A 27,718-nucleotide genomic window follows, 5' to 3' on the forward strand; every position below is an offset into this window, starting at 1 on the left:
AGCACTGTTTGTGCACACGCTCTGAAGAAGTCGGTCAAATGGCCGGTGAGCCTTAACTATATATATATATATATGAAGATGGTATGTGTTCTTTCGGACATTACACTACAGTAATTATTTCTTGGCGCTGTAATTTTCTTTTCCGTAATTGTATGACCTTATGAGGAATAACTGTATGAAATTGGTATTAAATTGAGCCAATATTTTTAATTCATAGTTAGAGGAACCCCATTCCTGTTAATTAAACCTTTAATGTTTTTCTAAGAACCAACACACGTAACTCATATACGAGGACCTCTGTCTTCATATCGTTCAAGCCGTTGCTCGACAGGTTCATTTCTGTACCTGGGTTGAGAGGACCCATCTGTCTTTCGGTCTGCCCAACCGGTGCAGAGCGTCATAGCCGCCAGAAGACTTGGAAGCTCTGTTGGAGGATGATGACAGAACGGACGTAAATGTGAGTGCTGTCTACCAGAATTTAAGTCTGAAGTCAACACAACAGTGCCACACGAGACAGAATTCAGTACCCTACCCCACTCCCGCTTCCACAACATCCAGCTCCTCACAGGCATTAGTGGCAGCTGAGAAGGAGGTGCAACTCAATAAGAACAATTCTGAGTTTCCCGCCAGGCATGGTGCACGGAATGCTACACCACCACCCAGATGCCAACACAAAGGAAGACGGCAACACAAGTGCAGTAAGAACATCGATCACAAAGTTTACAGAACGTACAGCGCATCTAAGCCGAGACCTTTAAACCACTTACACAGCGTTTACCCAACGTTCGTAAAGTATAATACAGTCCCGCTTCAAAATGAATGTACGGGTTCTAAGGCTTTGTTGCATTAATTACATTCAACTTACAGCTATAAATAATACATCAAATGAAAGAGCAGCTGAAACAGTTTTTCTTACAAGTGTTCACTTAGATGAAATGTTAAGTCATCAACGAAGACGACACGATCCAGAATATATTCATCGTCATGCAGCAAAGTTTCGTTTGCAAAGTTGACACACAAACCCTACGCCGTAGACTTTTTACAGCTTGTAACAACTGCAGACGATAAGGACGTAGCTGTAAGCATATCCATAAAGGTCTCCATAGAGACATCACTGGAATGCTAAATCATGACTAGCCATCCGAACTGATTTCTTGGTGCTAAGCGTGAAAGGCGCTCACTCGTTCAGCACGTTCTTCAGTCACTCTTGGTCGTTCCGCTCTCTTCCCTTTGTGTACAGGTATACAAACAAAACTGTTTGAGTTGCTCTTTCATTTGATGTGTTATTTGTATTTGTAAGGTGAAAGCAATAAATGCTACAAAGCCTTAAAACCCGTATATTCATTTTGAAACACTCTGTATTGTATTTATTATCAGAGACAACCAATTATCAGCTATATTCTTGACACTATAGATAAAATATGTGACTTTATCCAGTTGAACAGGATGAACTGCAGAATCGGGTACTTCAAATAACTTCAAGTATGGGAGACTGATATCATGTAATTTAAATATTGTAATAGGAATATATTGCTGATAAGCTGAGAATAGTAATATTAATTTTTGTTGAGGGATCCTTACAAAATATATATTGATGTTTATTTTAGGAAGATGTTTACTAAGCAAGCAGTGTCACTAATTAGTAATTATTCATATCTGTCTCTCTTCCTTTCTTATAAAATGTGTTGTACGGATTCGATAGAGACTGATGTTTCGTGGTCACAGGAATTTTGGTGCCAGACGTCTGAATATTTGTATATAACAAACTGATCCGTAGCAAATAAAAAAAAAAATATCACAGAAGATATTTCTTAGAAACTGAACTATTCTCTTCATGCCATGATAATGAATATGTTATTTTTACTACATTAGATGGAAAAATTATAGCAACTTGACACAATTTGTGCAAAATGTAGCCAAGAACTATAACAGATTAAAAAATATTCATAGAGTGAATAGTATTAAATACTCCATCCACTACTTTTGCAAATTAAAACGTGGAATTGATTCGGTAGTTTAGATTAGTGGCAGAATTTCACACATAACCTGTGAGTCTAGTAGGTCAATCGCTTTGCATATATAAATTATCTTGTAGAACTTACTGAAATAACATGGCCCCGCTCATAAACAATGCATCATTGTTCAAAGTGCTGGGGGAGCCACCTATCTGTTGGAAGTGACCATCTCTGTTGGTTAAGTACTAACTTGCTTTTTTGATACGGTAGTCAGAGACTACTGACTTATCAAATTGTTGGTCATATCAGCTTAGCATATTAATACGATTGTGTGCAGACTCGCCAGCTGTGGCTTACAAGTTCAGCTTGTGAGTAGGCTGTTTAACTGCCTTTCCCCTACAGCATAGTGGGGCCCCCATCACTACTGTTGCCCCTCTCTTCCTACCATGCGGTCTGCATAGGTACGGGCCACGTTAATTTGTGTGCACTCTACGTGTGTGTACAGTGGTTCCTTAGCTGCTTGGGATAATGTAGAAATGTAATGTGAATGTGGAAAAGAAAACGATGTGGGGATCAGCTTTATATCCGTGTTGTAGCTTCTCACTATTTAAACAACACATATCAACAGCTGCATATAATTATACTTATATGCTAATCCACTTGATGTTATCAATATTTCGTTACATCTAGGTAGCTACGTAAGATCCATCATCTATAAATTAATACACATGTTTAGAACAAGAATGAAAGCAGTGTACTTGACATTATGTGTTGTTATGAAAAGAGCGTGGCGCGCAGTAGGCTTACCTTGCCTGCCAGCTCGCGACCAGCTGTTCTTCTCGAGGCCTGGCCTTTGTATTCTGCGCACTCCGTACTTCCCGCCACCGTCTTTCGTCTTCTTCTCCGGCAGTACATATTTCGGTAAGCCCTGTTTGCATCAGAATGAAAAGGTCGTCATTGAAATTTCAAAGCAATCTGCATCTAAACATATTTTGGCAATGTTTTATGCTACTTGTTAAGTATGCAGATGAGAATAGAGATTTACAAGTTAATCAAGAATGAAGGGACAATTTAGACTATAATTAAGTAAATAAATTCACACCGAAATTGTACAAGCCCAAGTTTGTAGCCTCTGTCAAATCTTCCTTGAAATAATTTATAAAAACTAGCAGTTAACTGTAAAATTCTACGGAATCCATAGTTAATCTTTGGAAAAAAAAGAAACATATAATGGTCTTCACACGTACAATATCTGGGAAATATCTTGCAGTCACCCATTTGCAAACGATAGTGACCTGTGTAGTTGACTGGTGCGTGAGAAGTATTGTCCACCCAAGATCGAGCGAGGATTTGAGTTGGGGGGGGGGGGAGAGGGGGAGGGAAATTAATATTAGTCCCAAGGGAGGGAGAAGGATGCAGGAAATTAAACACAATCTCTTAGGAAGCTCAAAGCTATTAAACGACTCCGGTTATTTATCAGAAAACAGACTAATACTACCTCTTTATGATAGGTACCTATCCTCATCGTAGTTACCTGAGAAACTGCAGTTTTAAAGAGATTTGTACATATTACGCTGCCTGAAAATTAAAACTGAAGCATTCTGAAGTGCAGGAGGAAACTAAATGAACATTAGGGGTTGAAATGGTATGCGATTTTATTTCAGAGGTAACACAATCAGTTGAGATTTACAACGAACTTGGCAATATGAGCTCACTCATCTCTATGGCGCATCCCTCCCACGACATCCCTCTCTCGTCTACATGCATGTAATGGTTCGGTCGGGAAGGGCGTCCCGTCTTGAGGCAAGATGACCCACGACTGTTTTAACTGATCCGTGATATCGAGGATACTGGTACTGAGACGGACTTGACACCCGAGCTGGTTTCACACGAGTTCTGTAGGTAACAGATGTGACCACATGCGTACTACAGCATCATGCAGACAGTTCACTGAGACAGGTGCCATGTATGGACGAGCGTTATCCTGTTGAAAGACGGCACGACCATACTGTGCTGGAGAGGTAACATGTATGGACACAAGATGCCCGCGACATATTTTATTTCGGAGTTCTTGATGGTTCCGATCACTATCATAGCAGGAGGCAGCTGTGCTTCTGCAAAATACTGGAAGAACGGGACATCTCCCCATGTCTCCACCACACTCGTCGACGATGGTCAGCGGGGTGGGGCAGTGCAGAACAGCGACTCATCGCTGAACACAATGCGACGTCGTTGGTGCAGTCCTTGCTTTGCGGTCACGGCACCACCCCAAACGCAGCCGTTTGTGATGTGACGTTAACGTCAGAATACGCATTGGACAGTAATTCCCTAGTCCGGTTGCTGATAGTGTCCTACCAATGACGTAGGATGACACAGGATGTTGCACGTTACCATGGTATGCACCCGACTGCACGTCACGTCATTACGCCAGGTGCTGGGGCTGTATAGCAATGACGCCTTCCCTTTTAACGTATTAAAATTTAGGTTAATATTTTTACAGAGTATGTTTATCGTGTTGTGTGATTTTTTACTAATGTTTGTATGCACACCACTGCTGTAGATGTATCGTACGTAATATGGGCGGCGCGTCTTGCAGTTGCCTTCTCCTTGCCAAGTAGCCAGTATGGCCCAAAGAAATGTGTGTGAATTCTAAAGGGGCCAAACTGCTGAGGTCATCGGTTCCTAGATTTACACACTACTTAAACTAACTTATTCTAAGGACAACACACACACCCATGCCCAAGGGAGGACTCGAACCTCTGGCGGGAGAGGCCGCACAATTCGTGACATGACGCCTCTAAACGTACGGCCACTCCGCTCGCCGGCCCAAAGAGCAACGAATTAAAAGCAACCGGCCGTCATAGCAGCGACCGACAGCTTCACCTGAAAATGTACTTGTTACTGTAAGGGATGGAAAGCGCTTTTCTTTTATTTGTATAGCTATCCGCCAATGTGTTGTACACTGTCCGAAGAGGGTGGTTGTTCTTGCATTTTTACCGCCATATTTGGATTATTGTCCGAGGGTAGTATACTGTATTTATCCGATTAGAGGAAGACCGTTGCTACAGCGCAAGTCCCAACCAAGGAGGAAAAAGTGGTGAATCGGATATTCGATCTGAATATAAATGATTCTCGCGAGGTAGTTGTTAATGGTTGATTTTGTTGTCAACGAAGTTTAAAGGCGAATGGGTGGATCTGGGAGTCCATTCGTAGCTAACACTGAACTTGACTTAATTTTATTTAGAATTTGGCATTTTAATGTGGAACGCAAATTATTGTGAGTGGAGAAGGTGATATTCAATTTGGTGTTAATTTTATGGTGTCCTTTCCCTATTTCGTGGAATTTTGAGTAGTGGCTCAGAAGAGTTCCAGGCTGTTCTCATCGAGTCCTGTGACGGAAGGCATTCGAAATAAAACAGCATTCTCTGAGCCTTCGTTCAACTTCTTCAGCAGTAACAGTGTGACTTTAAACAGTATCGTTGTTAAAGCGTGAAGAGGGAAAATAATTTTTGCTGTTCTAATTAACTTTAGGGAAAAAGTGGTGGTGGCACTAGACTTTTATTTTTGTGTTGGCGAGGTCTGTGAGTAGACAGTAGCTTTAGGGGTAGGGAGATTTTTAAGTTACTGTTCCTATAAGCTGCACCTGAAGAAAGTAAATAATAATAAAACCATAATAAAAAACAACAAAGGGCTAGAAGAAGGAAAAATGAGAGAAAAGTGTAAGCGAAAAGAAAATTTGACTTCTGATATTTTTCATTTATTTCTACATTAAAAGAGAATTACCGATTTTGTGCTGAGTAGGCACCTAATGAAAGACATTACAGGTAGTACTTAAAATAGTATTTGAAGAAAGACGGGTTTTCGCATTCAGTTATTAAAGAGTCGGCTTCTGATAATGGATTTATACTTAACCAACGATCTCAAAAATAGTATTTCTTTGAGAGAGGAAACGAGAACTGAATGTCGAGTTATAGTAGTCATTCACAAAGAAAGAACTACTTAAAGATTATTAAATGGCTCTGAGCACTATGGGACTTAACATCTGAGGTCATCAGTCCCCTAGAACTACTTAAACCTAACTAACCTAAGGACATCACAAACATCCATGCCCGAGGCAGGATTCGAACCTGCGACCATAGCGGTCGCGTGGTTCCAGACGGAAGCGCCTAGAACCGCTCGGCCACAACGGCCGGCAAAGATTATTAAAGCCCGCTGATGAAACGCCGAAAGTCTTTCCCATAATTACATTTTGCTTAATAAGTTGATTTTTAAAAGAGTGAGTGTTAGCGCAATCTAACATATATGTTAGACTATGGTGTAAGTGCATTTTGCGAGCTTCCGCAATATTTTTGAAACAGTTATTGCGAGATAGTTGCCTCTAGGGTTGTCAGAAATTTTGAATAATAAAAGACATTCACTTTACGTACCAACGCGATTTAAGCATCAAAGATGCAGAACGGTAAATTTGAAAGTTACATTAAAGAACATACTGAATTTTTATGTTAAAAGCATTACGTGAACTGGTTATAGTTATTTCAACAATAAATTTACGGCTCTTCAGAGAGATTTCAATTGTGCCTTACAGTAGTGCACGTAATTAGGTTTACAAGGGCGTCAGTTAAAGCAATAACGCGAATAGTCCTAGACACTCTTACATCGGAAAAATCGCAACATCAACAAATAATTAATGTAGAGTAATGAAGTTGAGGGAAGAAGTTCGTGTAGGTAACATATTTAACTGATTAACGTTGCAAGATCATAGGTTAACGTAAGCGTAAGGTAAGCCATTGCTTGAATGCTGGTACATTAACAACCGGTGTAACCACCAGAATGTTGAATGCTGATACATTACCAACTAGCGAAACCACCAGAATGTTAAAAACAAGCATTGTGTTTCACAGGCACCGGATGTCAGTCTGTGGGATGGAGTCCCACACCTTTTACATTTGGTTGGTCAATACGGGGAAGGTTAATGCTGGCTGTGAATGACACTGGAGTTGTTGTCCCTTGACGTTGTCCCTTACGTGCTCGATTTGAGACAGATCTGGTGATCGAGCAAACTAAAGCAACTCGTCGACAATGTGTAGTGTATGTGGGAGGAATACCCTGTTGGAAGAAACGCCCTGGAATGCTGTTCATGAATGGCAGCACAACACGTCGAATCACCAGACTGCCGTACAGATTTTCAGTCAGACAGCGCGGGATAAGCACGAAAGTGCTCCTGCTGACATATGAAATCGTATCCCAGACATAACTCCAGGAGAAAACGCAACTGGCGGTGTTTTGGCGTCAGTGGTACGTACACTACAGAGCATCTGTTCGGAGCTGTCCTTTGAAGTAACTGATTTGTAACAGTTCATTGTGTACTGTGGTGCCAACTGATTTTCAACTGCTCCTGGAGATGCAGTACGATGCGTCAGAACCATACGCCGAACACGACGGTCTTCCGTATCGATAGTGCCACGTGGCCTTCTGGAACCCGGTCTTCTTGCGACCGTGCAATCTGGGCACCACCACTGCCCGCAGTCATACACGGTGGCTACATTTCTGTCGCGTATTTGTGCAATACTGAAATGAAATGATGGTATGGCATTGTTGACCTGGATGTCCGGGTTCGGCCGCCAAGTGCAAGTCTTATTTCATTCGGCGCCACATTGGGCGACTTGCGGCCGATGATGAGGACAACACAACACCCAGTCCACGAGCGGAGAAAATCTCGGAACCGGCCGGGAATCGAACCCGGGCCCAGTGCATGGGACTCAAGCACGTTACCACCCAGATAAGCAGGCGGTAATACAGTAGGAACATCCAGCTTCTCGTAGCCCTGTTACACGACCTGGTTCAAGCTCAGTGAAGTGCTGATACGGGCGTCTTTGTAGCCTTAAAAGTGTTCTTGAACAGCATCGGCTCCATGTCCAGTCTCAAAGGTTTGTCACCACCTGATCTATTGGCAGGATTACCAGGCTGCTACCATCAATTATACTACCGCCTATAAAACCGTGGGTAGGAAATGATTTTGATAAAACAGGCCTTCCTCGACTGTGTTGCAATTTTTAGTGATTCAGTGAGCAGTCTGCAGGCTGTTGGTCACTGTTACTTGTTGTGGGGCAGTGAGTTAATTAATAAAATATATTGTATTTGTTAGTTGATCACTGTCTTTTTACAAGAGCCTGAAAATTATTTTTGCGGTCAGCCAGGAAGTGCTGGAGAATATATTGACCATAGTTTCCAGTCTGCAAGTTTACATTGTTCTTGCGCTGATTGAAAGAAATGTTTCTAATCTCTATTTACTCAGCAGGTTCAGGAAATACGATTATAAATAAAAGTTCTTGAACTCAATCTGATTCGTATATACAGTAACAGTTCACACGCAAAACATAATAATATTCCTGATGATGATAATAATAATGCCCGCATCTCGTGGTCGTGCGGTAGCGTTCTCGCTTCCCACGCTCGGGTTCCCGGGTTCGATTCCCGGCGGGGTCAGGGATTTTCTCTGCCTCGTGATGGCTGGGTGTTGTGTGCTGTCCATAGGTTAGTTAGGTTTAATTAGTTCTAAGTTCTAGGCGACTGATGACCTCAGCAGTTGAGTCGCATAGTGCTCAGAGCCATTTGATAATAATAATGAAAATAATAATAATAATAATAATAATAATAATAATAATAATAACTAGTGCATAAACAGCTCTAGTGGCAGTTCAGAGGTGACCTCTGTGGTAACTTCTAGTTAAAATAAGCAATCTCGCTGACTTCTGACCATCAAAGTAAATTACTCACGACAGGAAGTGAAAATAATCTCATGACTTTTGTTCTTTCGGACATGTCCGAAAGAACAGATACCACCTTAATATATATATAGTTAAGGCTCACCGGCCACTTGACCATCTTCTTCTTCTGTGCGAATGCACAAACAGTGCCCGAACTCTTACGGGAATCGGCAACGCGCCGCGAGTAATGAGTATAATGGGCGGGGGCACGACGAATGTAGTGCGGGACAATACGTTGAGAATGTGGGTTTCGCGGGAGGCGTGCCAGAGATAAATCTCTGCAGTCGCTCTATCCTCTGTGTACTCGGTGGCTCAGATGGATAGAGTGTCTGCCATGTAAGCAGGAGGTCCCGGGTTCGAGTCCAGGTCGTGGCACACATTTTCATCTGTTCCCGTTGACATATGTCAACGCCTGTAAGCAGCTAAGGGTGTTCAATTAATTGTAATTTCAATCTCATGACTTGCCACGTGGTTTTGTTAATATTATGGGTGGCACACGAACAGTTACTTCCGAGAAATCTAAGTTATCCAGGACAGTGTACAGTCCTCATGAGTTCACTTCCTGTTTGTACCTGAAGCGTGCGTTTAGCAGCTTACTGGCTGTGACGTCACCTGAGCCAGTCAGCATTTGACTGACGCGATTACAGCGTGTATTTAAAGCAAACCTGATTTGTACCCTCTCAGTGACGGTCTACCTAAGTACAACGTTGGTCATATCGTCGTTACTGTGTGTAACACCCCAGGAGCACATTACATTTTCATACTGGTCTCATATTTTTTATAAATGTAGCTATGACGTTAATAATTATTTCTGTTTGTTTCTCACAATTTTAACTCCGTGTATTTGTCCGCCACCTGCAAATCATGAATCAATATCTTACTATTGATGCGTTACACTGTTGTTTGTTGTCGTAGATCTGAAGATGGTTGTTAATAAACAGAAACAGGTAATCAGATAATTTCAATTTTTTGTGGCGATCGAGGATATTAAAATATTTAATAAATAAATTAAAGTGTTAGGAAGACGTTTCTGGAGGTAATTGTCTAGGGTATAGTCTTGTACGGAAGTGGACGTGAGCAGTAAACAGTTCAGACAAGAAGGGAATGGAAACTTTTGAAAAGTGGTGCTACAGAAGAATACTGAACATTACGTGGACAAACGAGTAACCAATGAGGAGGTACTGAATCGTTTTGGGGAGAAAAGAAATTTATGGCAGAAGTTGACTAAAAGAAGGGATTGATGAGTAGGACATATACTGAAGCATCAAGAAATCGTAAATTTGGTATTGTAGGAGGTGCATAAATTGTAGGCTGTTGCGATGTCCTGATTAGTGGAAGCAGTTTCAAATGAGTATGAGTTGCAATGGTTATGCAGAGTTGAAGAATCTTTGACAGGGTAGCTCCGCATAGCGATCTGTGTCATACCAGTCTCTGGACTGGAGACTACTACAACAAGATTTTTAAACGTCTCCTCGTTAACAGTCTTCTTCTCGTCCTGTTCCTCCTTATGCATTCAGTGACACCAACAAAGAAATCGTACTCTATACCTATCAAAAATATTACGATAGTGGTGATAATCTCGTTTTATGGTAAGTAAGACAGCTGAATTACAGATGCCGTTCGAGTAAACAAGCAACCATAGGAAAACCGAAATATCATCTCGCATGCAAAATCTATTCAGACCTAACATGTAAACAAAACAGTAAAAATAATTCTGGAATTCAATTTTTCAATTTCAGGAAGTTGTGTAGCACGTAAACGTAGCAAATGCTAACGGACGGCTTTCTGAACTTGAGCATTATTTTCTGAACTTTTCATGTAAGAAAGAGTTCACATGTGTTTACCACGATTAAGATACTGTGAAGACTTGTAGAAAATGAGTTCTAACATGGAAATATATCGAACGTAAATGGCTTGCCATTAAAGTAGTGACACAATACTACAAACGGCATACTAAAAACTTCAAATGAGCATGAAGCGACTACATGCTTGGATATGCTAATGATTAACATTGCACGCCTACCACACAAAGAAAGTATGAGTAATGGCATCTACATTCTGACAGCGGGTTGCTCTTTCAGAAATAGCATTTTAATGGTGTTTGTTTGTGATAACATTGTATTGTGCCTTGTGTAAGAAGAAAAAAGGTGGTCCAGCACCTGTCGGAATGCGACAGTAGCAGTATAATGGGCTACTGAAACATAACTGTTCGATATCGTACAGCTACGCCACGGACCTTGTGTCTGGAAATGAGCTAGTTTGCGGATAGGGGAGTATCCGCATGGACAGTAAGATGACTTCTGGAGCACCACGAGGGTTCAGCACTGCGGCCGTTGTTACGGTTCCCCTTGACGCAGCCGAAGAATTGTTCACAGGTACTGTTGGGCCCAACAATACTGGACACAAGAGTGGTTCCACATCATCTGCTCAGATGAGTCTCGGTTCCACTTAAAGCGTTGTGATGGACGTTACCACACTGTATTGGTCATCAACACACAGGCACAGCATCTGGCGTGTTGTTACGGCGTATCATTTGGTACACAGTACAATCAGCTTTGGCTTGCACAATCGGTAGTTTCGACAGCAGCCATTACATTTCTGACGTGTTAAGGCCGGTGGCTGCGTCCTATCATCGAAGTCTCCGTGACATCTTTCAGCAAGACAATGCAAGACCCACTGAAAACATATGGTCGTAAGTTGCCATGAGAGTGGCATGCAACCGCTCGACAGCCACCATGACTGATGAACCCTCGCTCAGAGTTGAAAAATGACCGGCTGTACACATATTTCTTCTGCAGACGCAGTTAGATTCTTGTTACTGCCAGGTAAGGTAGCTCTCTGTATTAATAATGGCACCCTCTTTCTGACTGTTGAGTTAGACAGATCGTTACACGTTCCATAGATCATTGAAACGAATTTTTATCGAAATGTTGTGGAAGGAGTCAATTTACAGGATACGAAACACGACAAATTTTAAGATTAATGGACATATTTTCTTCAGTCGTTCTGTTCATCCAACTACACTTAAAACCTAGGTTTCTTTCAAACTACAAGTCTTCAAACAAAAATTCGTTTATGGTATAGAAAATCTTTAGGTTAGATTTAAAACTTCCTTGGTGCTTGTTAGACATTTTATGTTATTGGGCAAGTAATAAAAAAATTGGTTGACGCATACTGAGCTCCTTTCTTAGTCACTTACAGCGTTAATGGAGAGTAATGAAGGTAATTTTTCCATCTGTTGTTCAAGGTATGGACACTACTATTTTTCTAATACTGCGGTGGATTCTCTGCGATGAATTTCAGTAGCAAATATATATATTGTGAAGGCAATGTTAAAATAATTAATTCCTTAAAGAGTTATCTACAGCATGAATGCAGGGAACGCTACATGTTAACCTTACTGCTTTATTTTGTGCGCTCAATACATTTTTCTTAGTGATTAGATGCCCCAGAAAATCACTCCACAACACGTTAATACTCGTAAGTGGAAATATGCAAAATATGTTAGGAAACTCATTCGTTCGTTTTCAAGATAGCTATTATCAGAAGAGTAGTCTAAGAGTAGCTGAATTTAATTGTTTGAATAGCTCAGTAACATGCTTCATCAAGTTCAACTTTTCAACGAAAAAATTTGAAAAATTATGGCCTGTTTACTCACTGCTATTCATTTGCTACATCATTTATTTATTATACAGAAATAAATATAGTCTTTCTTCAGCATTTTGGGAGAGTCTATTTTCAGACAGCCACTTAATAATTAACCTGAAAACAATATTAACAATTTCTTCTATTGCTTTCCTCTACTGGTATTTATTATAACACTAGTATCGTTTGCTAGAAGTGTCAATTCTGCTTGAAGAATGTTAAGTGGAGGGTCGTCCACATACATTACGAATAGCAATGTACTCAAAATTGTACACTGTAGGATTCCCTTCGTGATTTCTGCCTCGAAATTAAAACTGACTCTCCTTCCAACATTTTTGCATTCTGTTTGCTAAATATGATTCGAACCAGGTGAGTGTAAGTTCGTCAGTTCCATTTAACTTAACTTTTTCTTGGAGTGTAAAACATCTACACAAACGTCTTGTAAGGATCACAAAAATACCAACTGCCGATTTTTATTATTTATGGCTTCAGTAGCCCGTGGTCTTGCGGTAGCGTTCTCGTTTCCCGCGCACGGGGTCCCGGGTTCGATTCCCGGCGGGGTAAGGACTTTTCCTGCCTCGAGATGACTGGGTGTTGTTGTGTCGTCTTCATCATCATCATTCATCACCATTACGGTTGGAGGAAGGCAACGGCCCACCATCTCCACTACGACCGTGCCCAGTACGACGGTGCGGGTCTCCCGCATCGTCCCCTACGATGGGACCCCATCATCATCGGCTTCAATTATTTGATGAATAAATGAATAAACTGCTTTCTCAGTCGAGCAACCGATCTGGAATCAAATTGTGATACGCTAAGCAAACTGTTTGTAGTTGAGAGACTACTACTGAGTATGTTTCTTTTTGGAATATTTTGGAAAAACGTCACTAAAGAAACTAGACGAAATTATTTAAGTCTTTCTTGTCACCTTTGTTGTATAGAGGTTTAATAATGGCGTAGTTTAATCAGTGTGGAAAAATTCCCTGTGCGATTCATGCATTATATATATATCAGTAAGGACAATACTTATTAAATTAAAACCACTCTTCAGAATTCTGTCTGAAATTTCAACATCATAGGAGCCTTTGGTTTTGATAACTTTTATATTATATTAATTTCTATAAAGGGTGTTGACGCTTCTTCTAAGTCCTTAAAGTTTTGATGAATAACATGTTAACATACCGTCTTGTTTATTCAGCTGAATCATTTAATCTTATTTTTTCTGCTACATTTAGAAAGTGATTGTTAAAAACAGTCGCAACTTGTGAACTGTCAGTCACAACGTTATTATTCAGTTTAAATGTGATAGTATCTTGTACAATAACAGGTTGTCCTGTCTCCCGTTTAACACTACTGCATATGGTTTTAATATAATCAGCTGCATAATAAATTTTTATCAGGATATGTATATTTCTGGACATTTTATGGACTTTCCTTGCTTTTGTAGAATGCAAGCAACGTCATACCTTGACTTATTCTGACCTTTATATGACTTAACCCTTTCCTCTTACATGATAATCCCTTTCGTTAACTACGGCCTTATTTTTTTAATGGACTTTCTGGATAACGTTTTAGGAAACTTACTCTCAAATACTGACACCAATTTATGGTGGAATACACTGAATTTCACATTATCATCTCTCTTCACGTGTACTACATCTCATAAGAACTCTTGCAACATATTCTTAAAACGTTTAATATTGTTTCCTTTCTGTTGTACATTATGCGGTTTATAAGTAAAAATTCATTATTATATCCTTCGAGGTGTTGGAGTTCTAATGGCCTGCAATTTACTTTATGCTTCTAAACTGCCTGACACAAAAAGTGAAGCACCTGGAAAGGGAAGAAACGAAATTAAACTTGACAGTTTGAGAGCGTATGTAATGTTATTTCAGTGATTACAAAATCCAGTCAAATTTACAACGAACCCAGCAACATAAGCCCACTATCATTATGACGTTGCAGCCACTCTGGCCAGGATGCAGTCATTCAGTTGGGATTGGTGTTATTAAGCTGTTGTAACCTCTCCTGGGGAAAGCTGGCCCACAACTAATGTTACTGGAATGAAGTTCACATCCTTGCTGGTTCCGCACACGTACTATTGCAGGCAGATAGGGTAATATTTGTGGCCACGAGAGCACCTCAAAATAACACAGAAAATTCATGGAGACATGTGCAGTTTGTGGACGAGGACTATCCTGTTGAAAAATGGTATCTCGATATTGTTGTATGAAAGGTGACAATTTAGGATGCCTGAACATACTTTAAAGCTATTTATCAGCAGTCAATGCTTCCCGGCCACAGCACCGAAAACAACGCAGCCGTTTCTGCTGTGTTGTTAACGGCAGCCTAGGCAGGAGACGATAATTGCCCAGTGTAGCTGCTGTTGGTCTCCGACCAATGATGCGAGATAACACACAATCTTCCAAGAAGTTCATTACCTGGTCTCGGATGCCAGAAACAGGTCTGAAGGGGTTAAGATGTCCTTGGTGCACAGTACGATGATCCTCCATTTTGGTGATCAGACATGGTAGACTGGAACGTTGTCTACGATTCTTCCTGCCCTAACTTTTCCATGCAGTTCAACATCTGGCTACTGTAACATCTGAATATCAGACATAGAACGATCCGACCAGATGCACAACGAACCACCTTTCAAATATATTCAGGCGCTGATAACCCTGTCTCTGACGGGTAAGCGACATCTCTGTGTCCTTCACATTGGTCATTCAACATCTAACATTGTTCACCTACACCCCCCCCCGCTCAATTATATACCCTACCAGGTCCGGTAAAAAGACTAAACAGGAACAACACTAATGCATTCTGGTGGTCGCTTTACCTGTCACAGAGAATTGCAACTGTAATCATTTACATTCCCGCCGATGTTGCGTACGTGAATTTACATTGGCAGTCGACCGTGTCTTGTGGATCGTTCACTTTTTTTGTTAGGTAGTGTATGTGCGCGGAATGCGTCGTGAAGTTTTCGCCTTACGTATTGTTACATCCTGTATGCCAAACATTGCCCATATTCTGTAACACATTCACCAACATTAACGCTATCCACCGGAAAAATGGACGATAATAATGCTGAAGGCGTCGTCTCCATTTTCCGTGCATTGCAACCTTCAGAGATACGCATCCATGTTTTGCAATATCGTCTACCCACCTCTCATTAGGCCTTAGTCTCCGTCTTTTCTGCCCATCCATTCTCCAAACTCTTCCATAACATAGTCCTATTTCTTTGTTATGCTTAACTATTGGATACTAATGTACCGCAAGGTATCTATGATCAACTCAGTCCAGTTACACTGCTCTAGGTGGAAACTAGAATGAAAAAATTAGTATGTGTGTTTGGATAAACTTTCTCAACCAATGCACATTGAGTGTTACGCTATTTAAAGATTCAATTTCCAATAGGCTTAAACATAAATGAGAAAAAATGAGCAGTAAAGGTCAAATTTCAAAACAGTGTGTTTTAACGATTTTTCAAGCACATTTCTTTGATTCTCGACAGAGGTTCTTTACAGTAGTTCAGAGCTGTTCACAGTTCAAAAACGGTTGAAATGGCTCTAAGCACTATGGAACATAACATCTGAGGTCATCACTCTAAGCACTATGGAACTTAACATCTGAGGTCATCAATCCCCTAGACTTAGAACTACGTAAACCTAATTAACATAAGGACATACGCAGATCCATGCCCGAGGCAGGATTCGAACCTGCGTCCGTAGCAGCAGCGCGGTTCCGGACTGAAGCGCCTAGAACCGCTCGCTGTTCGCAGTAATATAGCATTTACCACTGAAAATCTCTTATTCCTCACATTTCTCACGATGTATTGCGTTTATTCCATTAACGTTCTGTGAACTAGACTGTGAGTACACAAAGTTCAGAAACTTATTTTATTCCTCGCGTATAAACGACGTCAGTACAGTAAGTACGGTGGCAGCCTGATACAACAGCTGTAGACAACAAATGTGTGTTCAGTCATTCGGTTGTGAGCAGGCAATGTTAAGGAGCGGACACGGCGGCCGCAGTGTGTCAGCGTTTTAGTGTCACAAATCTCTAAAGCAAGTGATCAAGGCAGTCTCCGAAACGTTTTGAAGAAGAAAAAAGTGTGCGCAAAGTCTGTCCCGCACGCCCTGACTCCCGAACAGAAACGACGACGCTTGGACATCTGCCGCGACCTGATTGAAGTGCAGAATTTTTCTGAGTCACCACGAACGATGAAATTCGATGTTATCTAAACGAACCTATCAGAAAACGACAAAGTGCAGAAATTCATATGAATGGTCAACGTTTTGACTAAATATCCGACTTACAAGCCAAAGTGACGCGCGTCTGGTGTGTTCTGACACTTTCACACGATTGTATGAACGTTCTGCGGATTTTACTCAAGTGCGGATAGACTACGCAGAACACCTGAATCATTAAAAGCACCACCTTAAAGTTTCTTTATTTTTTATTAATCCACTTTCGAAACTTTTTGGACTGGCGGTATATAACAGTAGTGATCCGATCCATAAGCGAAAAACATTGTCTACGATGCTTATGCGGAAAATGAGATAAGCAGAACACCTGTGCGAGCCAATGATGCATAATGTTTTACTTGTTTGGTAAAGAATCCACGTAATGTGATTTAGAAACTAACTATAGCCTTCTTACATTTATATAAACTTTGAGAGACGTGTCAACTTGCTGATCTATTTACCTGTCACCTTATTATTGCAATATTCCTGTCTGTTAGTATCCAATCGCAACGTTAATGTAGTTTTCCTTGGATCTATGAAGTGAATGAAATGGGGGCACTAGCACCCCCTCCACCTCGCTATACGCAAGTTGCCAGGGAGGGAGAAAAGTACTGCTGTCAATACAGACGGGTAGAATAAAGGAAGCCATTTCAGTCGGAAGAATGCAGACGTCCTACGCAAGGCCAAGCAACAAAACGGCGAGTTTTGAAAGGAGACTGATGTGACAAGAAATCAAGCTGTAGTTGCTGATTGATGTAGCAGCCTGAAGTTATCAATATACGAGTGATGATCAATAAGAGACATACATATAAAAACCATGATTATAGTAGATGAGTATGCCTCAGTTTTATCTATGTATCAACTTAATAAGTGGAAATCTGCACTCATTCTCTTGGACAGTGGCATCCAATCCGATAACACTCCATTTCTAAAAAATAATTGCGTAAACTCTGTTTCCTTTGTTCTGAATTGATGTGTGTGTTCGCACTGGTATTTCTTCATAGTACCATATGAAAGTTCGATGGCGCAAACCCTGAACGGTATGGTGAATGATGGACCACCTAACAACCACTTGTCAATGCTTTTTAACTTACAGAACCCCTAAGATAGTAATACCGACGTGATCCTCCTCGTGAAGAAGTATGGCATTCTCGACATTGATGGAATGAAATTTTTTACAATGGAGATGAGTCAATACTTTCAGTACTCATCCATAGCTTGCAGCGTTTTCGAACGATCCAGTGGAGAATATTACACGAAAAGAATAGTCCAACTATTAGAATACAATCATCATAACCATCATAACTTCTAATTTATCTTTTATCTTTATATCCACAAGTTATAATTATAAAAATCATTGTATGTATGTAGGTTACACATCTTCTCACAAGCCACTGGACAGATTCGGACTAAATCTTGTATACAATCTGGCAAGAAATACTGTAGAGGCTAAGAAACACTTATTTCCCTTATGGTTGTGGATGAAAAGCGGGAGGCGAAGAAGAATAACTCAAGAACGTCTGAACCAACTTCAACCAAATTTTAGTATGTATGTTACCGGCAAAGTGTCAAATCAAAGCATTTTATAGAATGCCTAGACAATATACAGAATGCCTAGAACTTTTTTTGGGAAAGTTTTTAATTTCAGCCGGCCATTATGGCCGAACGGTTCTTGGCGCTTCAGTCCGGAACCGCGCGACTGCTACGGTCGTAGGTTCGAATCCTGAGTCGGGCATGGATGCGTGTGGTGTCCTTAGGTTGGTTAGATTTAAGTAGTTCTAAGTTCTAGGGGACTGATGACCTCAGATGTTAAGTCCCATAGTGCTCAGAGCCATTTGAACCATTTTTTTTAAATTTCATAACTTTCCCAGAAATCTATGAAACGCCTAAGCACTTTACCAAATGCGAAATACACAAAGGCAAAGTATAAAATTACAGTGGAATAACGTGTTCAAAGTAACACAGACGTTTATGAAAAGCTCTATGTTGTCATGAGTTATATTACCGTAGAGTATCTATTAGACAACTCCTTTCTTATCCTGTATCGCCCGTCGTGGCCAATAGATGAATGGGTCTCAAAGTATGAGAAACAACTCATTACCTGACACGTAAAATGTAACTGGATCACATATTTCATTCAGCAGTTGTACCAGTGTTCCCTGGACGTTCATTAATCAATAACAACGAAGCTGCTTCTTTTTCACAAACTTAGCCGTATTTATGCCCCTCATTTTTTCGTTACAGCGATCGCCTGTTAGAAAAACACTGCTCTTAAAGAACTACTCCTCTCATTGTCTGCAACTCTCTATTAAATCGTTCTTTCATTGCAACTGCCGAATCATCAATCATAACATTTTCACAATCATCATGTACAGACTCCATTTTAGCGAAAGTGAAACTGTGACACAACTGAGCTCCAACCGAACTGGACTGAAATTGTTAAAACAATGATGTGGATCTTTTAACCGTGAAAATATTTGAATTATCTTTCTTTCATACTTTGCATTTAACGTAACCGACGTTCTATTGAATGTCTGGGCAAAATATTAAATAAGATGCACTGCATACCCTATCTCATGGATTTTGGTACTCTATATCGTGCCTAGACGTCCAGTCAGACGGCCGATTTCACTGTCTACCGGTAAACTTACACAATGATGAGCCAGGATATTATGACCACTGCCCACCGCAAGATTCTATGCTGCTTGGTGACGCCCAGGGCACGTGACGCGGTAAGACAAGTATATGCGCGGAGCACAAACGAATGGGGAATCAATCTAGCAACGATAAGTAGCGCAAATGCGGAAACTAGCCGACTGAAGTGACTTTGACAAAAGCTATATTGTTGTCGCCCAGTGCCTGTGAGCGAGCATCTCAGAAACAGCGGAGCTGGTCGGTTGCTTGCGTGCTACTGTCGTGAGCATCTATGGAAAGTGTGGTTGAAGAGCACTGAAACCATGAGTAGGTGACAAGGAGTTGGACGTCCATACCTCATCGCAGAACATAGGGATGGGAGACTTGCCCGCTCTCTGAAGCAGGATAGGCGGCGATCTGTGACGAATCTGACGACAGAGTACGGAGCTGGTGAAGGCATAGTTGTTTTGGAGCACGCTTGTCTAGCGCACAGTGTTGAACATGGTGCTCTGAAGCAGAGGACCTCTGCATGTTCCCATATTAACCCAACAACATCGTAAATTATGGTTACAGTGGGCCCGGGACCATCGAGATTGGACCGCGGATCAATGAAATCGTGTCGCGGATGAACACCGTTTATTGTTAAACCACGTCGATAGTCGTGTCCAAATACGCCGTCATCCAGGTCAACGGCTACTCGAAACACGCAGCACGCCACGGACACAGGCCTGTGGGAGCAGTGTTATGTTATGGGCGACTTTCACCTGAGCTTCTATGAGACATGCGGTAGTAATCGAAGGCACAGGCAGCTGTGGACTATGTGAACGTTATTAGGTACCACCCGTAATCCCTTCTGCTCGATGTCTTCCTCAACAGCGGTGGCATCTTCCAGAGGGATAATTGTCCGTGCCACAATGCCACGATTGTGCTGCAATGGTTTGTGGAGCATGATGGTGAATTCACGTTGACGTCTTGGCCATAAAATTCGGCTTATCTGAATCCGATGAAACCCAACTGGGACGCTACCGTACGCCAGCTCCGCTCCGACATATCAACCGCCCGTAAATTGCGGGATGTGTGTGACCCGTGCGTAGGCTCTGGTGCCACAAATCTCTGGAAACCTATCAAATACTTGTCGAAGCCGTGGCACGCAGAATCACTACTGAAATACGTCCCACAGGTGGACCAACACACTTTTATGTAGGCGGTCAAATTGTTTTGGCTCATCAGTGTATATAAATAATAAACACGTATGTGTACATAAAATTATTTGCATAATATAATTATCTGTATAAAAATGCCATGGGGCTAATATACCCCTATGACACATAGGGCCGGCCGCGGTAGCCGTGAGGTTCTAGGCGCTACAGTCTGGAACCGCGGGACTGCTGCGGTCGCAGGATCGAATCCTGCCTCGGGCATGGATGTGTGTCATGTCCTTAGGTTAGTTAGGTTTGAGTAGTTCTAAGTTCTAGGGGACTGATGACCTAAGATGTTAAGTCCTATAGTGCTCAGAGCCATTTGAACCATTTGACACATAGGGAGGGTAACGCGAGAAGCCGCGTCATGCAAAAATATTCGATAACGGCTGATACTGGCATCGTATCCATTGTTTTATGGGTTCCTACGTTCATTAGTGACAGTCCCAATCGCGTTTCACATGTAGGGGTGAGGCGGAGTGTAAGGATAGTGATGTATTTCCATATATCTGTAATATGTGAGGCAATTTATATCAGACTTGAGTCATGTATAATTTACTATCTGAGAAAAATATTACTGTGACAGAAAGACACACAGAGCACTGAGAGCAGGGGTAAATTGGTTATATAAAAGCATAATCCAGGAATATGTAGAGTAATTTCAACAAAATTTAATATAAACAGAGACTGACACGAAAGAAAACGAGAAAAAAGAAAGCACGCAGAAGACATGGTTCGACGTCGATGTTACTTCGTACACGTATCCACCATTGGCGGTTATGTACCTGATTAGAGCTCCAGTTCTCTGTGACTGGTAGGACGGCCAGCAGACCACTTTAACGTTGTTTGTTTTTAATGCTGTTATCGGATCTGGTAGGGTATTTGAGGGGAATGAACGGCGTCTAATGTTGGGGGTTCACTGTGAAAGACATGGAGGTGCCACGTACTCATCTGAGAGTGCATTATCACCACCTGACAGAGTTTGAAAGTCGCCTCACTGTGGGTCTCTGTTTGGCCAACTGGTCAAGTCATGCAATATCCACTCTTGTGAAGCATTCGGATGTGGCAGTTGTGAAATTATTATTAAAATTCCTATAATTTTGAGGGTGTACTCATCCAACTGCTTTTTATCTGCTGCTGCAACAACCGCTGTGGAACTTCATGTCCACTATAAGTTGGTTTTTGCACCAAGAATGACCAATACTAACATTATGTTTCAGAACCTTTATTCTATATGACGACATAATTATTACGTTACATTGACAAAACTGAAAAATACTGACATGCTTACAACACTGACGTACATCTTACTTAAGCAATTACATGTTTCTTGCACAAAATCCCATAAGACACTGACGTAAAATGCCAACATGGCTGCCCCTTTATATATAATTCCCAACAATCCTCGGTATTGTTATAAAGGGTTTTTTAATAAAATTATAATTAAAACTGTTGCCTCAAAATTAATGACATATTTCAACAGTTGCACTGGCTCTTATAAAGCAAATACATATATGGGTTTTTAAGCATTTAACATTTTAGGAGTGTGCAAATACTCAAAATATGAAATATTAACAATACTTTTACAATTTTTATAAAATGCAAAAGATACATGGTTCGGAAAATGTTCCTACCAATTACAGGACCTGTACACTTCAATACAATTATAATTTAGTAACCAGTTTCATTGCAATAATAATACAAGCACAGGTCCACCTTTTGTTTATATGAGTAATTACTGTTTATTTCAAACTGGATCGAAAAATACGTGTTTTAAATGGGTTTCAATGGACTATTACGTCTCACAGTGGTCCGATGTTGGAGAGTATCGGCAGGTAGGGGCAGGCATTCTCCTAGTTAAGGTTGCTGTTCACCACGTCTGACCACTACTATAGACGATCGCCGTACTGTGCGACAAGCACGCTGCAAAGTCTTCACATTTGTGCTTGCAACAAGTAATTGACTCCCTGAAGCATACTTTGTCATCCAGCACCATTGGTTAGAGACTAGCAGCATCCAGACTTGGTATTTACAGTCCCATGCGTAACGTGCCGTTAACGCCGAAACACAAGCGGCTGCGTGGTGCTGTGACAGAGAATCATGGGCGGCTGATGAATCGCGGTTCTGCACCACCCTGGTAGCTCATGTCGACAAGTGTGGTGGCGACCTGGGGAGAGACAGCAGCACTGTTACTCCTCGCGTTATGGTGTGTGGAGCCATCGGATATGATTTTAAGATCACGGCTGACAGTGGTTGACAGCACAATGGTGCGTTTCTGACATGCTACCTCGCAAGCAACAGTGGCGAGGTGCCATTATTCAGCAGGGCGGTGCTAGTCAACAAACGGCACGCGTGTCTTTGAACTGTATTCCCTGTGTTAGGTACTCCCCATAGACAGCCTTATCCACATCTGCCCCTGACACGACACGTGTGGGATGAGCTTGTACGTCAACTCTGTCCCAGTGCCATTGTCCAGGGTATCAGGGACCATTTACAACAGTTGTGGGTCAGCTTGTTTTGGGAGAGGATGCAACGGCTTTCTGACACTCATTACAACGAAATAAAGGCTAGCATCCAGGGCTAAGGTGGTGCAACGTCATGCAGGTAAGTGCCCTCATACGGTCAAGTACTCTATATATTTGACTCGATTTTTTAAAGCACTGAAACAACCTCACGTACCCTCTCCACCCGTGAAGTTTCATGTCGTTTCCTCCATCCCTTCTGGATGCTTCAGTGTTTTGTCACGTAGTGTTCAGGTCTCTTTATCTGTGTAAAAGTACACACATATACGTGTGTGAAGCCGCGAACAAAGAGCTAGCGCTGCATAAGGGCCTCCTCTTGATATGTCCATGCAGTAAGGTATTCAAATATTCAAATCCATGTCGCTACCGGACGTGTTCCGATATCATCCACTCAACTCACCTTACGTCGTTGTTCGGTCTTTTCTTATCTCGTACAGCCAAGTGAAGAACTTCTGTCGTCACTTTATCATCAATTCTGGCCTGGGTACATCTCCAGCCCCTCCCTACTTCGATTTTACTAGTCACTTTCATTTGTTTGTTTTCGTGTCCTTCCTAAAAATTCACTACGTTCGTATCTGCATTTATCACAGACCAAACGTTAGTTTTGTAATTGTTTCCACTTTAATAGTCCAGGTCTTACTGCTAGAAGGCAAAACTGGTAATACAGTGATGTAAACTTTCATTTATGAGGAAATCGTAAGATTAATTTGGGAAATGTTGTATCCATTTTTACTCTTCTGTTTCTTTCTTTTGATGACGATAACATTCGTTCTACTAATCTACCGTAAACTGATAAACTCGTCAAACTGTTATTTGTATTCATTGTTAATTTGTGCTATTTTCTTTGTGATATGTTGATTATACATTATTTTAGCGTCGTGGTAATCGGTTTTGCACGCCTCCTTTTAAACTTGCTCTGTTACTTTATTGTATTAGAAGTTGTTGTTTAAGTTCACTAGAGCACACGTTACAGTTTCACCCACAAAATAAAAATAATTTTGATACACTCCTGAAGCACATATTTGATCTTCGTTTTCTCAGTTTACGGAGCTGAATAGTGAATACTTCCTCTGCACACATTCCGATTGTTTTGGTGGTACAGAATACCTACATATTTCCTAATTAATGAGGAAATCATAGTCATTGCAGAAATTTTTTATATCCACGTAAGTCACTCCATTCAGAACGAGTTAATGAACCCTGCTCACCAAACAATACTAAACACAGTCGCTTTTAAGTCAGATACACCACAAGCATGTATTTTTATATACAGTGGTGTGTAAAACTTGAGGATGAGAGAAGATTTCACAAGAAGTCCCGCTGCAAAGTAATAAATTTAGATGACAGTTGGGCGATACACAGAAAGAATGCTGTATGTACCACGATATGGGAGAGGTGAAACACGTAGTGCAGTCAGGAACATTGTCCAACATTATCGCTTTGTCAGACCAGGTATGGCCGAGCGCTTCTAGGCGCTTCAGTCCGGAACCGCTCTGCTGTTCCGGTCTCAGATTCGGTTCCCGCCTCGGGCATGGATGTATGTGATTTCCTTAGGTTAGTTAGGTTTGAGTAGTTTCTAAGTCTAGGGGACTGATGACCTCAGATGTTAAGTCCCATAGTGGTTAAAGCCATTTGAACCATTTTTAGACCAGGTGCTATGGTGTGGGGAGGAGTAATGTCGCATGGGGGTACGGACCTCCAAATCTTTCAACACGGTACACTCACAAAACAATGTTATTCCAACACTGTGTACGACTGAATAAAGATTTGGCCGATAGGATGTAGGTCAGGGGCGGGTGGCTTCAGGCGCTTAGGAGGTGGTTGCAGGGTTGAAATCAGAAATACCAGAGGTTTCTATTCAAACTGAATCATGGCAGGATTTATTGCCTATCTCTAAGGCATGTAGAAATGAAGTCTTTTTTGAAAGCTTTCGTACAATGTGGGGCTTCATGGCCGGAGAGGAGCGGAAGGTAGCACTGAACAGTCCGAGAACTGGTTTAGAATAGCCCGACCGAACTTTCTCGCCCACACTCCTTAGCTCGCCCCAGGGCCCCAAGTGACCGATTCCGTTCCCGCGTTTGGTTTTATCCTATACAGTTCGTTTTCTGAGAACGATTAGCCGTGGAGTTTCTTTGTCAGCACAAGTTCACACAGCCATCATGTGGACAGGGCTTGAAGTGGATGGCATCCGGCCAATATCCGATGACAGCCGACCCCAGTCCGGGTGCAGCTGAGAGAAACATTCACGAGCTACCCACGAACGAAAATTTAAAGAAATAAATCAATTTGTTGCCTGTTATGTCGGCCCACCTTGTACAAATATACTCCTTCCGCAGGTGCGTCTTTTCAGGGATACATTTTGTTCTGACTTCATTTTTGCGGATCAGTTGCGCAACCCCATCGAAGGAGCAAATGGAGCAGCTCTCGGAACGAGACGATATTCGGCAAATGGACAGGAGTCGTACTGCAGCACGTCCATCTGCGACAAAGACCGTAGAGCAGTTATCAACGCCCTTCTACAAGAACTCCTTACAAACCTTTTGGCTAACGCTGTAGCACACACCCATCCGTTGAGATAATAAACCATATTAAGAACCATACCCCACCGTATCCCATCGTAAATTGCGGTGACTTCAGCCTTATTATTGTCTTTGAATAATAGTCCCATTTCTGTTCTTCTCAGTGGATATTTCTTTAATTTAACTGCTGGACTATACCGTAGTCGTTCTTCCTATGTACGTTCCAACTTTCATCGAGCTATCTTCCTTCATAGTGATGCACAATGCGGAACTTACTTTCGTCCGAATGTTGGTGTGGGAACAACGGCGTCTTCTGCTAACATAGGAAGTTAACCCATGCTCACCACGTTTTCTCCTCCTTTAGTGTCTTTTTTATCTTTATATTACCGTTTACTTTGTTTTCATATTCTTAAACGAACGAATGTAGCATGCGATAAAGTACATTCACATTTGTCGCGATTATTATTTATCCATGAATTACACCTCAACAGGTTGAAGATAACCGAAATAAATAAGAACAAGAGGGGAAAAATTTATGTCTGATTAGAATTATTATCATAATTTATGCCCGCAGAGGGCCACAGAGGATCATTGAACTGCATTACAGTATAGCGCATGGTGAAATCATACATCATAAATTTGCGTTATATTAATTATTCATTCAAACGGGGGAAGTGGAGGAAAGTTGGGATTTTGGGCGGGGAGAAACTAAATTTATATGAGAACAACGGAAAAGCGAATGATATCAAACACGAATTACTAACATGAAATTTGGGGAAACCAACAAGCTAAATAGTAAGAAAAGCAGGTACACGCAAGCAAGGGAAATCCATTAAAAGTAACAAATATTGGAATCGATAACAAGAACTGATCTACATATGAGGCAAATTCTAGTTACAGAGTCCAATATTACTAACTTTTTCGCAGAAGTTCAGAAGGCAATTACGAGTACAGACATGGTATTATATTTTACACGCTTCCAGCAAAAACGATGTAATTAAGGAACCATCGAATAGTTGGAATCAGTAACTAGGATTGACCTATATACGAGGTCATTTCTAGTAACCAATTCCAATATTCCTGTTTCGCGGTGGTTCAGAGAGCAATTACAAGCGCAAAAATCTTATTACCTTTGACAAACCTGCTTAAAAACGATCTTGTTAGTGAACTATCGAATACTACTAGAATTGACCTACGTAGGAGAACCATAGAATGGTTGGAATCGGTAACCAGAATTGAGCTGTATATGTAAAAACGACGTGCATAACGAAAGATGGAATGTTTGGAATCGGTAACTACAATTGACCTATATGCTGAATTCCAGTTATCAGTTCCACGCGCTCCATTATTCATAACATACCAATACAGGTCAGTTGTAGTTATCGATTCCACGAATTGTTTTTCAGTTTCAGTAATTATGTAAAGTGGTGTGTTGTAGGATTTCTATTTCGCTGTTAGTTTCTGTACTACTGCAATTAGTAAATTGTTTATTTGTCGCGGAAGTACAAAGAGAACACAAGCAATGGAAATACTGAAAGACATCACTGCGAACACATACTGTAAACAGCAGAACTTGCATGCCTTGGAATCGACAAAAGAATTCATCTATATAGCTCAAATTTACTAATCCATTTCAAAGAACGTAACTGTCCAAGGTAGTAAAAAAAATTTCCAAAAATGAAAATTTTTACAAACATCATTGCACACACAAAAAAGAATAAAATGCAAAAATTGCAAAACCTTGGAACCGATAACTGTGCTACACGTACATGACACCAGCTACAGTACCTCGAAAATAACAAACGGTAAATTTATACCTTAGGACTGAAAGTAAAATTAACAGAACTATAGCGAAAACATGTATATAAAACAGATAATTGATCATGCAATGTAAACTTTCACGGCCGGTATTGTCTTCACTTAAAACTTCCGGCTGATAGGCCGTGGTCGAAGTATAAAACAGTCTCCTGACGTTTCGTCTCCGACTGCGGGAGACATCCTCGGAGGTAAAGCGGCGATGTCTCCCGCAGTCGGAGACGAAACGTCAGGAGACTTTTTATACTTCGACCACGGCCTATTAGCCCGGAAGTTTTAAGTGAAAACAGATAATTGGCTGCAAGAAAAAGTTATCACATATGAACTGCCAAAGGAGTGAAATTTCGAGGCTGACAAGAAGAACAAAATGAGGACATAACAACTAATAATAATGTTAGGGGTCAAACTGTAA

The 27,718-nt window shown here is 41.2% G+C and overlaps 1 protein-coding gene across 1 annotated transcript in view; it reads right to left on the reverse strand.

Moving 5' to 3' along the window:
* Positions 1–27,718, reverse strand: part of LOC124711628 (rabphilin-3A) — a 1,025,602-nt gene that overhangs the window by 188,648 nt on the left and 809,236 nt on the right. Inside the window, exon 8 of the mRNA XM_047241806.1 lies at positions 2,763–2,883. Within this exon, the coding sequence (XP_047097762.1) occupies positions 2,763–2,883 (121 nt within the window). The remainder of the gene's footprint in view (positions 1–2,762; positions 2,884–27,718) is intronic.

The sequence above is a fragment of the Schistocerca piceifrons genome, chromosome 8 (genome assembly GCF_021461385.2).
Source record: "Schistocerca piceifrons isolate TAMUIC-IGC-003096 chromosome 8, iqSchPice1.1, whole genome shotgun sequence".
NCBI lineage: Eukaryota > Metazoa > Arthropoda > Insecta > Orthoptera > Acrididae > Schistocerca > Schistocerca piceifrons.